We start from the raw sequence: 14,209 nt of genomic DNA on the forward strand, positions 1-14,209 counted from the left end.
TTCGTTATCGTAACTGGATCATAATCCTGGAACTTCCAAGTTAACATCAGTATGTAAGAATCTTTGCTGTATGGCTTGAAGCATTTCAAGAAAGGTTCTCAGGTGAACTTGGGATTGGCAATAAATGCTAGACTTGCCAGCATCTGCCACATCACATAAATAAAAATTATATGTTTCTATATGTCAGCATTTTCAGAGTATAACTTGTACATAAAATTAAATAATTTTTCTAGATATTAGTCTTCTTATAGAATACCCTTGCAACTGTTGTTTGATTATTTATGACAAGTAATTTAAAAACTTTAACTTTTGTTATGGCATTTTACACCTGGGACCACATAAATGCATTTCAAGACATTTATTTTAATGGATTAATTTCTTGCACCATGCTGACCTCTGTACCAAATTGTCAATATGCTATGTTGATCTGTAAAGCACTATACAAGTGCAGGTGTTCATGAAGCATAACCAGAGAAATTCAGCTGGTTTATCTTTATAGAAAATGAAATGATCTTTCCTAAGCTTGAGAAGGAAGTACTTTAGAAGAAAATCAACTTGGTGGGAGTTAATGGTGTGGCATAAACCTTTGTCAATTTGACAGTAAAATCACCTTGCTGACAATTAGCAGCAGGGCTTCATATAATATGATTTTCAGGTTCATTTTTTAAATAATTATAGAAGTTTTATGCTACTGTTCTTGTGACAGTTTGTAATTATGCAGGCGATGAAAGACTGTAATGTCACCATCATAATTTTTGCTCTCAAATTCTTTGATAATGTTTGGCATTTCAAGAATTAACACAGGGGGAAAAATAGTGCTTAATTTTTAGCTCAAAACCTTCTTGATAATATGAACAAAACACAGGCAGCACAAACGGAACAGCTAGCAGAACCTCACAGCTGTGAACAGAGGTCAAACCCTGCATCTGACGATGAGCATATGGAGTTTCCACATTCTTCCTCTGACTGTGTGAGTTGCCCCAGATGCTTTACTTTCCTCCCGCATCTCAACGGTATGACTTTATAGGTTGATCGGCACTTGTTTTACGCTTTCTTGTTAGAGACGTCTGAGGCTGGCACTTTAGTGAGACCAATATTACCTGCCACTTCTTGGCCCATAATAAACATTACTAGCTCTCTTTGAGGAGGTGTGTATGTAAGTCAACATATGCAATCATTACCAAACTTCTTCACCTGACCTTATGCTGGAAGGAAAGCCTTTGAGAAAGCAGTTTAAGGTGACTGAGCCTTGGGACGATTGACCACCAATTAGCACAATCATCTTCCTTTATGGGAGAAATGATTCTGACCATTGGGAATACTGCCACTTGCAGGTTTCTCTCCAATTCTCACCATTGATCACTTTCACCGGAATTTCCAGAAGTCATCTCAGTTAAATGTTGCCTTAATATTCAGTTAAGTCAGTAACATCTTGACCATTAATGTACATAGGAATTTTATATTCATCCAAAATTTCAAATACATCTTGCAGTACAAAAAAATGCTGGAGAAACTTAGCAGGTGTCTATAGGAACCAAAGGGATACCTGTACAACTAAGGTTTCAAGCCTGAGCCTTAAGATATGAGCAAAAAAGCAGGCAGGCACCAGAATGAAAAGATGGAGGGAGGGAGAATGGGGCATTGGGAGGTGCACAGTCTGAAAGGCAAGAGAACTGAGGTGGGTATAGGTGGGAGGGCAGAAAAAAGAGAAAAGAATATGAGGTGATGGGGGAGGGGATACTTCTCTGAATGGAAGGGAAAGGGAAGGGGGTGGGGAACTGCAAGAAAGGAGAGAAAGAGAAAGATATTTAGAGAAACAGACACTGTTTGGCAGTGGATGAGGCTGTGGACAGACATGCTGGTGTGGACTTGAATTCAATTGATCTCTGTCCATGGCCTCCTGGACTGTCGAACATGCCTATAGTATATTATAGATTATCTTTCATGTATCCTATTAATGTTTTTTCTTACACTCTGTCACTTGTTTTCTTTTTCAATTTCCTCCTGACAAAGTTGTATTGAACTTGGTTTTAACTAGATCTGCATTTGTAATGTGTGTTTTTTTTTTGCGCATTTCACTTTTTTTTCATCAAATTGGTTTCCTTTTGTTCATTTGTAGTTTTACCTGTCAAGCTTTGATTCCAAGTTACTGAACATGGATTTATTTTTGTCTTGCTGAAGTTGGGCTTCCTCCAATTGATCGATTGCTTCAAAAGGGAAAACAATAATGTATCCTTGTGAGTTCCCACAGCCCCTGGCACCTCTGTGCCCCCAGTTTCTGAGGTTAACATAAACAGAACCCTCAAGGGTGGTCCATAAAGCCTGTATGAACCAACTGGCTGGAGCTTTTGTCAACATTTTCAACCTCTTGCTACAATGGTCAGAAGTCCTTTTCTTTAAAAAGACCTCTATGTCTACCATAAATAAGTGCATTGAGAGATTTGTTATTGGAGTAGGTCAACTCCTTTCTCAGGGAGGGCTTGGATTCACTTCAGTTCACCTATTCTCACAACAGCAGACACTATCTCACTGACCCTCCACTCTGCATGTGATTACCTGGAGCACAGAATTAACTTCATTATTAGGCCCTTTCAGGTGGTCTGAACACCCCAGAGTAAAGCCTTATATTCTTCCCCCTTGCAGCTAAAGACATACTTACCTGAATGTGGCAGAAGTGCCTCCGAGACGGCAACACTAACCCTCCTCTGGGAGGGATAATTGGGGGAGCGCAGCGCTCCGCCGACACACCTGAACGTGCAGCCGCTATAAGCAGCTGCCTGGGGGTGGGCTGATGACTCCATCAGCTGCTGATTCAACTCCCTGCTTCCTGACAGCCCCCCCGCCCCCCACTGGGCAGGGAGGCCTGGCGGGGGCCAACGAGGGTGGCCGGTGCAGGCTGTCACAGCCCAGCTGGCCGCTCCCTGCAGCTCAAAACGTGGCATAGTAATGGCAGTCTTTCCTACCCATAATCCCCCATGCAGCTGGAATTGTTGTGGGAAACACAGTGGTTCCACCTACGTGGGGTACTATGGGTAGCAAAGACAGCCATTCCTATGCCACATATTTATGACAGGTGGCGCTGCAGCACCAGTCCATTAGATGGAGCCCCACCTCCATTAGATGGAGTCCAACCTCCATTAGAACCGGAGGCGCCACAAGGCACCTCTTGATATGAATAGGTCTTTTCAGATGGATCAGGCAATGCTGCAGCAGCCTTTTAGGGCTGCCACCTGTTAGGTGAGTCTGCAAGTTAAGATTCGCTCCGGTCACCGCCTTCAAGGCGGAGGGTCCTCCTGAAAGGGCCTATTGACTGCAGCTCAGAGTTCAATACCAGTAAAAGTTGTGACCAAACTAAGGGCTCTGCAACTCAGCTTGTCCTTCCGCAAACCTTGACTTCCTCATCAGTCATCACCTATCAGTGTGAATAGGGAACATCACCTCTTCCTCATTGACCATCAACACTGGCACCCCTAGGCCATGTGTTTAGTCCCCTGTTCTATTCTCTGTGCACTCATAACAATGTAGTGAAATTAGTGTCCAATGCAATACAGGTATATAAATTTGCTGACGACACCAACATTGTTGGCTGAATAATTAGGAATCATGACTCAAAATGAAGATGGAAATCAAGAATTTGATTGAGTGGTGCCAGAACTACAAGTTTGTTCAATGTTGATTTTACAAAGTGGAGGTTGAGGACTCATGTACCAGTCTGCATTGATGGGACAGAGGTGGAGAGGGTTAGTACCTTCAAGTTCCTGGAAATCCATATTTCAGAAGAGCCAGCACATAACCATATAACCATTTACGGAGCAGAAACAGGCCATGTTGGCCTTTCGATATTGAAGCAACTGTGAAGAAGGCACACCAATGCTTCTACTTTCTAACAAGTCTGAGGAGAATTGGCATGTCATCAAATTCTCTATCAAACTTCTACAGGTGCACTTTGAAAAGTATACTGGCTGGTTGCATCATGGCCTGGATTGATAATTCAAGGGCCCAGGAACACAAAAGACTGGAGAAGATAACAGACATAGCCAACTTCAACTAGGATCTGACCTCCAATCCACATCAATGAAGGCAACCAACATAAGAGGTCACATGATGGTGAGAGTCTAGGAGGTTGCAGATCCTAAGAGCTCCCAGGCCTAGACCAGAAAACAGCTTTAAAAATTTTAAATCCAGGACAAAAAATGGAAAAAAATCCTCTCTGAATGCAAAGCGAGGATGAGGAAGCTTCAATCAACAAAAAAATTAAAATACAGCGAGTAAACGGGTGACCTGACAAGGATCCGAGGCAAGTGGAGGTGCCTTGTGTCGGGAGTAATGGCGGTGTCAACACGAGAGCCATCGAGGATGATGCAACACCCCCCCCCCCCCACCCGACCTCAGCATCAACAGGGGTTCTGCAGGCAGGTGGTGCCCAGAGTGGAAGAACAGTCCCAAGTGATAGTGATGGCAGTAAAAGCCTTGGAATGGGTGAGCAAGAACAAGGGGGTACAACTGCCTCTCCCTCGCAGTCCATGGGTTTGTGCAACAAGCAGCAGTTTCCCCAACGGCCGGGGTCCGCTGGCAGTGTGTCGAGTTGGGGAGTGGCAGGCTCGAGAGGAGCCAGTGTGGGCTCGGGAATAGCGAGCTCTGACAAAGATATGGAGGAGGTCGACTGGGACAGCCATCACAAGGGCCATCGAGTCAGAGATGAGGTTTGGCAGGGCAAACATGATGGCAGCATTGGTGGCAGTCGGGTGTGCAAGGGACCCAGCCACGAGGCTAGGAGTAGCTGGAAGGCCGGGCTGCAACAGATAAGGGAGGAGGAGGGCCCGGAGCCCTCCTTAAGAGACATTTTACAGACTGATCAAAATGGAAAATAGGTTGGAGAAGGTAGTGGACAGAAGGGCCAGAGATATGTCAGAAAAATTAGACAGGATGGAGGAGGCCCTGGTGAATATAACAGGCAGGGTGACAGAGGTAGAGGAAAGATTGGTGGTAGGGGAGGATAGAATTGCCACAAAAGAGCAAGAAATTAAAGGTCTCCTTAAAGAAAGAGATGAGGTATGGAGAAGCTGGACTTCCTGGAGAACTTCACAAAATGCTGCAATATTAAAATAGTGGGATTGAAAGAGAACTCGGAGGGGGGGGATTCTTACAGAGTTCCTAACTAAATGGATCCCCGAAGCACTAGGAAAGAAGGAGGTGGGATCCCCCATTAAAATAGAAAGAGCCTTTAGAGCCCAAATTCCTAATCCAGGACTGGGACAAAGACTCTAGTCGATCCTTATAAAGTTAAAATATTTTCAAGATGGTGAGAAAATATTAGGGGCAGTGGCAAAAGGGGCAATTCAGAGGGGAGCTCCCTTTGAAAGTATTCTTTTATCCAGATATTAGTGCAGCTCTGCTCAAGAAGCGGAAAGACTGAACTGGTTAAGTGATCAGCAAAGCAAAAGGGCTATGGTTGTGTTCTATGTCACTCTGCTACCTTGAAAATTATGTTGCCGGTGGGAGTGGGGAGGGGGAAGGAAATTTTTTACAGAAAAGGAGAAAGCGCATTAGTTCATAAATACTCTGCTGGCACTAAATGATGGGTCAAGTGGAAAAGAATAAAAGGGGAAATAACCCTTAAAATTTATTAAAACTTATAGATTGGGAGGACTTGGATTTCTGTGTTATATAAAGAATGGGCTTTTGGCTATTTTGTGATTTAAAAAAAAAAACATGATTATAAAAGATATTATATGTAAAGGTCTGGGGGTTCTGGGACTGGACGGGTGAAGGGGCTGAGGATGAGAATGGAGAGTCATGGTGACCACATGGTAAGGGGTAATGGCAGTGAGAGGAGGAGAGTGACCACCAGAGGCGTGAGCGGAGAGTGTCTGAGACTCATGTGTGATGTGAGTGGGGTATATGTTCCCTTTTATTATTTGGAGGTGTATGGTTGTGAGTGGGTATGTATGCTGTGGTATTTTGGGCAAATGGGCTTGTGGCATCCTTTTTTTTCCCCAGAGCCTGTCACGGCTTGGATGGAGTGGAGCAACAGGCAAATGGTAAGGGATTAGTTCTGTGGGGATGTGGCGGTGGAGATGGAGGGAAAACATTTAGGGTGGGAGCCCTGGCGTAAAAGTGTAAAGTATGCTACTTTCAATGTTAATGGCTTAAATAGACTGGTGAAATGAAAAAGGGTCTTGGAACACATTTTAAAAAATGGGGCTAAGTCTGGCCTTCCTCCAAGAGATGCATTTAACAGAGCGGGGCCATCAGAAGCTAAAAAGGGGATGGGTAGGTCAGGTCACAACCTCCTTGTTTGGCACAAAGGCAAGGTGGTTAGCAATTCTAGTGGGGAAGAGTGTACCGGTGCAGAGGGTGATTACAGACAAAATGGGAAGATTCATTACAGTGTACTGTTAAGTATATTCAGAATCCTGGACCCTAGTGAATGTCTATGCCCCCAATTATGATGAAAAATTTATATGGGTCATTTCCCTACAATTGGCAGAGGCAAATGAAAATATTCTAATAGGGGGTGACTTAACCTATGTCTGGATCTGGTGCTGGATAAATCCACAAAATGAATAACTAGGACTAGAGTGGTGAAAGCCACCATTGACTGCATGAGAACCTGAATTTAATAGATGTGTGGCGGAAAAAGCATCTGAGAGAGGGATAACTCATTTTACTCAAAGCAACATGATTCCTACTCTAGAATAGACTTTTTTCTGGCTTAAGCCCATATCGAGGGTAAGATTACGGAAGCTGAGTATGGGGCAAGGCTTCTCTCATACCACTCCACACCCCCCCCCCCCAGTTTTGAATATTAAAATCCCAGATAAGCAGGACACCGCATACAGATGGCATCTTAACATTTTTGTTGAAAAAGCCGGACTTTTGTATTTTCATAAGAGCTGAAATAGCCCGGTTTTGTGAGATCAACAGAGATCAACTGCCCCTGTACTACAGATAAATTCCTTCCGTGGGACACTCTTAAGGCATACTTGAGGGGCCAGATAACTGAGTACATGTAGATCAAATACCTAGGAGTTAATACTGATGGCAATTTGAACAATTTATACAAGTTAAATTATACCCCCTTGCTGGAGAGAGTCGAGGAGGATTTAAATAATGGATGTCCTTGCCCATTACAGTAGTGGTCAGGGTTAAATGCATCAAAATGAATGTGTTGCCAAGATTCCAGTATCTTTTTCAGACATTGCTGGTGCTGTTAACCCTTGGTTTCTTCAAACAGCTGCTACACAAGGTCAGAATGTTTCTCTGGAATGGTAAGGTGGAAAGGGTCTCTGTGGAAAAATTAACATGGGACTACAGTCTAGGTGATTAAGGATGCTAGACTTAAAAAAAATATTATTGGCAGCCCAGTCAAGATACATTGCTTCCCTCTTCCAGGGAGAAGATGTACCATCCTGGGCACAAATTGATCTGCACCTGGTGGGCAAGAGGATGGCAGAGGACTTTGTTTATAAATGGGATGCTAAATTGCCATCAGGAATGAAGGGCAGCCCCATATTAAAACAAGTGATTAATATCTGGAACAAAATTAACTAATATTTGAACATCAAAAACACCCTGACTCCTAATAAATTAATACCATTAACAGTAGGTAAGATCCTGGACACTTGGCATCATAATGGCATCAGATGCATAGAGGACTGTTATGAGCAGAGGCAATTAATGTCTTTTGAGCAACTCAAAAATAAATATGATTTGTCAAATCAGACATTCCACTGCTATCTTCAAATAAGATCTTTTTTACGGGACATATTGGGTCAAAGTATGGCCCTACCTCGGTGCAGTGCCATAGAGACCATAATTCAAAGGGGAAGTGGAAAGAAATTCATTTCTGCAATGTATTTCCTGCTCCAGTCAAATGGATGCAAACCAGGCCTCCATAGATCGAGAGAAAGATGGGAGTCAGACTTAGGTATTGTAATTGATAAGAGATGCTGGTCCAACTTATGCTGGGATAGCATGACCGTGGTCATCAATGCAAAATACAGGTTGGTACAGTATAATTTCTTGCACCAGCTGTACCTATGTCCTGGGTAAACTTGTACCTCTCACTTTGTTTGTTTTAGATTGGTCACAGTGTTTGAGCTACCGAAAGAAAATAGACACCCACATCAGTTTATACAAATGTTTATTACAAATTCAAAAGCTGATTTCAAACTACAATATGCAAGCCCTTCCCAATTATACTTATCAATGCCTGGACTGGTCCCAACTGCCGAAGCGAGGCAATGACCGCACACTTGTAGTAGGGACGTTAGCTGGACTCTAGAAGTTCTTCTTCTTCTTGCTGAGAGACGTTTCCACCCCTCAGAGAGTCTCCACTTCAGCAGTGGGACCATGGCTTATATTACCCAAAAAATTGTTTACTCATAGCTTATCTCTTTGAATAAATGATTTAATTATCTTCAAGGTCTCCTGACAGTCTGCAACCAACAAAAGACTACTGCATCTCTGGGCCTCATGGTGGAATTTTGATGTGCCTCCTAATTCATATGCATCCTGGGCCTCATGGTGTAAATTAGATTATGTCTTCCTATTCAACTGCATCCCTGGGCCCCATGGTGGAATTTAGATTAAGCCTTCTGATGCAACTGCATCCCTTCTTCCATAAGTTGGTCTAAATACTCCATTACAACCTAACACCACAGAAAATAAACAAGTCAAAACAGAACTCTTGGTCCAATGTTTCAGATGCGGCATGGCGACTGGGACGTTAGTGCGCACAGCCTGGTCAAAGCCTTCCCAAGGTGAGGCCCTTTTGGGAAGAACTAGGCCAAGTCCTAGAGAAAATTATAGGTAAACAATTCCCACAGGACCCAGAGTTGTTCCTGCTGGGAAATATAATGGACATAAGGCTTACAATAAAGCTGTCCAAATTTCAAATCCAATTTGTGGTAACCACATTGGCAGTGGCCAGGAAGTGCATTGCAGCTACTTGGAAGTCCAACTCTAGTTCTTAGTATCGAACGATGGAATATGGAAATGCAGAGCTGTGTTCCCCTGGAGAAAATAACTTAAAACCTGAGAAACAAATACGGTACCTTTCGTAAGATCTGGCAGCCACACATGCACTACATAGGCGCATGGGTGTGATTGGTTTCCCCATTCCTTGCTGCACCTTCCTCTCCCTTGCATTGATCCCGATCAAGAAAAGTCAAAAATGAATATTGGCCCAGAGGCCACCCATTGAGCTGCGACAATCCCTGTCCCTTATTTATTATTTATTTTCCCGGTGTTAAAGTTTTGTTGTTATTGGTCGAAGTTTGAGTGAGACATCTTGTTTCATGTGTGGGGGGAGGGGTGTTGTTAGAAACACGGGCTTGTGTATATAGTCTTAAAGAGAATGAATATATGTATATTTGAATGTTAACTACCATAGTTGGCATGGCACTGTATATGGCTGTACAAGCTTGTGCGAAAATATAAATAAAATATTTTTTAAAAAGGCAACCAACATCTTTCTTTTTCAATATTTTTATATAACCATACAACAATTACAGTATGGAAACAGGCCATATCATCCCCTCTAGTCTGCACCGATTTATGTGATCTCCGCCAGTCCCAGCTACCTGCTCCCTGCCCATAACCCTCCAATCCCCTCACCTCCATGCACTTATCCAACCTTCTCTTAAATGACAAAATTGACCCTGCTGCAACCACCTTTTCCAGAAGGTCATTCCACCCAGCCACCACACTCTGAGTGAAGCTCCTTCTCATGTTATTTCTAAACTTTTGCCCCCTAACCCTTAACTTGTGACCCCTCATTCCAATCTCACCCACCCGCAAGTGTATCCCCTCATGATTTTAAATACCTCTGTCAAATCCCCCTCAACTTTCTATGCTCCAATGAATAAAGACCCAGTCTACTCAATCGTTCTTTGTTTTATAGATACTGTAATCCAGGCAACATTTTAGTAAATCTTCTCTGCACCCTCTCTACCTTATTGATATCCTTCCTATAATTTGGGGACCAGAACTGCACATAGTATTGCAAATTTGGCCTCACCAATGCCTTGAACAGTCTCAACATCACCTCCCAACTCCTATATTCTATGCTTTGATTTATAAAGGCCAGCATACCAAAAGCCTTTTTTACCACTCTATGCACATGAGAAACCTCTTTCAAAAAATGAACCATTATTCAAAGATCTCTCTGTTCCTCTGCATTCCTCAATGCCCTTCCCTTCACTGCATATGTCCTATTTTGATTATTCTTTCCAAAATGAAGCACTTCACACTTATCTACATTAAACTCCATCTGCCACCTTTCAGCCCACTCTTCTAAGCAGTACAAATCCTTCTGCAGTCCCCGAAATTGATCCTCACTATCCACAATTCCCCCTATTTTTGTATCATCCACATATTTACTAACCCAATTTACCACTCCATCATCCAAATCATTAAGTAAATGATAAACAACAAGGGACCAAACACCAATCCCAGAGGCACACCGCTCATCACTGGCCTCCATCCTGACTGACAGTCATCCACCATGACTCTTTGGCATCCACCTTCTAGCCACCATTGAACCCATTTGACTGTACCTAGTGCCTGAACCTTATCAACCTTCCGTGTGGAACCTTATCGAAGGCCTTACTGAAATCCATATAGACTACATCTACTGCTCTACCCTCATCAACCATCCTAGTCACCTCCTCAAAAAAATTCAACAAGATTTGTCAAACATGACCTTCCCTGCACAAATCCACGTTGGGTGTCCCTAATCAGTCCCTGCCTCTCTAAATACGTATACATATGATCTCTAAGAATAATTTCCATTTGTTTACCAACCACTGACATCAAACTTACTGGCCTATAATTGCTGGCCCTACACCTGAAGCCCTTTTTAAACAGAGGAACCATGTTTGCGACACGCCAATCCTGTGGCACCATACCCCCCTCTAGTGACTGTTGAAAAATCTCCGTCAGAGCCTCTGCTATTTCCTTCCTGACTTCCCTTAAGGTCCTGGGGAAAATCCCATTGGGACCCAGGGACTTATCCACCTTTATATACCTCAAAAGTTCCAATACCCCCTCTTTCCTAATCCCTACATTTTCCATCATCACCCCTTTTGCTTATCTTATCCTACATGCTTCCATATCCTTTTCCCTAGTGAATACCAAAGAACTCATTCAATATCTCCCCCATCTCATTTGACTCCACACACATTTGTCCACTCTGATTCTCTAAGGGACCAATTTTATTCTTTACTCTCCTTTTGCTATTTACATATTTGTAAAAATACTTCGGATTTACTTTCACCCTGTTCGCTATAGCCACCTCGTATCTTATTTTCGCTATCCTAATTTCTTTCTTAAGCTTTTTACAATACATGTATTTTCCAAGCATCACATCTATACCTTGTTTCTTGTATTTAATATAGGCCTCCCTTTTATCTTGAACCAACTTTCTTATCTCCCTTGAAAACCATGGCTCTCTTTAACATTTGGCCTTGCCTTTTATCCTAACAGGAACATAAAGATTCTACCCTCAAAATCTCGCCTTTAAATGACCTCCAATTCTCCTCTACCTCCTTCCCATAAAGCAAATCAGTCCAAACCACTTCTTGCAAATCTCTTCTCATTTCATCAAATCTGGCTTTCCCCCACTCAAAAACCTTAATCTTTGGACCAGATCTATCCCTTTCCATAATTATATTGAAACTAATGGTACCATGATCACTGGATCCAAAGTGCTCCCCAACACACACCTCAGTCACCTGCCTATCTCATTCCCCAACAGTAGTTCCAACACTTCCCCTTCTCTAGTGGGTACCTCAATGTATTGCTGCAAAAAACTATCCTGCACACATTTTACAAATTCTAATCCATCCAGCCCCTTCACAGAATGTTTTCCCAATCTATATTAGGAAAATTAAAATATCCCACTTACACAAATCTATGCTTATGACAAATCTCAGCTATTTCCTTACACATTTGTTCCTCTATTTCTCACTTCTGACTACATGGTCTATAATACACCCCTATAATTGTAACTTCTCCTTTCCCATTTTTTAAATTTCATCCATACCAACTCCTTTGATGAGCCCTCCCAACTATCTCACATCAGCATTACTGTAATATTTTCCCTGACAAGCAATGCCACACCACCCCCTCTTACCCTTCCAATTCTATCACACCGAAAGCAGCAAAATCCCAGAATATTTAGCTGTCAGTCACATCCCTCCTGCAACCATGGCTCACTAATCGCCGCCACGTCATACTGCCAAGTGTCTATCCACACCTTCACCTCATCCACCTTCCTTACAATACTCCTAGCATTAAAGTAAATGCATTTCAGATATTTCCCACATCTTACCTTCTGCTTGTCCCCATCTTTACAGACAGCTCTATTATTTATTACCATCAATACCACCCCCCCACCCATCACGGCATTGATCATTTTCATTCTCGATCACCTATCTTTTCACCCCCAAACTTTGTCTATTTGCGGACAAACCTTCTCTTTGCTGTTCTCCTTTATATGGACTCCACCCTCAACCATACTAGTTTAAAGCCCCCTTAGTAGCCCTAGCAAATGCCCCCGCCAGGATCCTGGTCCCTCTGGGATTCAGATGGAATCCATCTATTCTATACAGGTCCCACCTCCCCCAAAAAAGGTCCCAGTGATCCAAGAATGTGAATCCCTGCCCCTTACTCCACCCCTTTAGCCACGCATCCATTCTCCACCTGATACTATTCTTGCCCTCACTCTCACGTGGCACAGGAAGTAATCTGTAGATTATCCCCTTTGCAGTCCTTTTTAGCTCCCTACCTAACTCCCTATATTCATTTTTTAGGACCACTTCACTCTTCCTCCCTATGTCGTTGGTACCAACATGTACCACAACCTCTGGCTCATTACCCTCCCCCCTTAGGATGTCATGGACATGAGAAGTTACATCCCAGACCCTGGCACCAGGAAGTTTTATAAATAAATTTTACACAGGTAATAAGAAGAATAGTATCCAACAAAGTTATTGCGTATGCCTACAAATACCCTATGATACATTTAAAAAGACAAAAAAAGAAAAGTCACATGTAAAAATTATGCTAATAATCTAACCCCTCCCTCGTGAAGTTATTGGTATAAGGGAAAACAATCAAACCACAAAATGGGATCTAAATAATCTAACCATCATCTTAAAGGTCCCTCATCACAATTCCCACAAACTTTTCTTGATGCTGTCTTTGAAATGAAGGTACAGAAGCCTGCAGACTTGCACCTCTAGGTTCAAGTATAGTTTCTTTCCAATGGCCTTCAGAATCTTGTACCTCTCCTTCGTACACTAATCATAAAATTCTCCAACACCACAAAAAGGCCTATCTGCACGATTGTAAAACCACATTTTTCTTGCACTATAGAAACAGCAAATATTTATTATCTACTTTTTGTATTTATTTTATCTTTAATATAATTTAACATATGCAATTGTAGTTTGTTAAACAATGTACCTGTTTGGCTGCGGCAATTAAGAATTTTGTTGCATATGTACTTAATGGAGATGACAAGAAACTCATTACCATTATTTTAAAGTGTTGAGATTTATATTCTCTTCCTTAATTTTGCTGAGCTATCTCATATTATGGTTATTGTTTACTCAATGATGCTTGCTCTGCTTGTTCTTCCCTATCTTTACTGACATTCTGGAACATTTAGAACCCATTCCAGCTTCTTTTTAAAAATTCAGATCCATGTTTATTGTGACACTCTTGTAATCTCACTGCATGTTCATTACACCTGGAGTTTATTTACCTTCTTACATTTATGTACAGTACATGCACTGGAAAACTATCTCAGAGCTTTTAGTCCTCACTGCTAATCCAATTCCATGTTTAAAAAAAAACCTTTTCTAGTGATATTTATTTCTCCTAATCTTTTTGAATCTTTTTTTCTTCACCATGCTCACTGTGCTTCCCTTGATAATTACACCAATAAGTAACTTTAAAACTTCCCACAGAGTATTCAAGAACCTCTCTCAAAGCCATTAGTCCAAGTTCCTCTTGGGTGCAATTTGACTGGCTGTTATCAGTTCCAAATACTCAGAATTCTAAAGCTCCCTTTCAGCACCAAATCTCCAACCATACATTCATTCATCTGTCCTATCCTTCTAGATTCATTGATGTATAACAAATAGATCATCCAAGAGACTACTACTTTTGATGTCCTGCTTCTTAATCACTTTTACCA

The 14,209-nt window shown here is 42.1% G+C and overlaps 1 protein-coding gene across 6 annotated transcripts in view; it reads left to right on the plus strand.

The window, feature by feature from the left end:
• The window catches only part of lrrc7 (leucine rich repeat containing 7), a 501,081-nt gene that overhangs the window by 317,740 nt on the left and 169,132 nt on the right, over positions 1-14,209 (plus strand). For 2 of the 6 annotated variants that reach the window (XM_069938445.1, XM_069938446.1), the window contains one exon: positions 2,120-2,253. The exons of the other annotated variants lie outside the window; for them this stretch is intronic. In XM_069938445.1, coding sequence (XP_069794546.1) covers positions 2,120-2,153 — 34 coding nt within the window. In that variant the 3' untranslated portion in view covers positions 2,154-2,253. Of the gene's footprint in view, positions 1-2,119; positions 2,254-14,209 lie in introns of those variants that run through there. 6 annotated transcript variants of the gene reach the window in all.

Source organism: Narcine bancroftii, chromosome 5 (genome assembly GCF_036971445.1).
Source record: "Narcine bancroftii isolate sNarBan1 chromosome 5, sNarBan1.hap1, whole genome shotgun sequence".
In the NCBI taxonomy this organism is placed as follows: Eukaryota; Metazoa; Chordata; class Chondrichthyes; order Torpediniformes; family Narcinidae; genus Narcine; species Narcine bancroftii.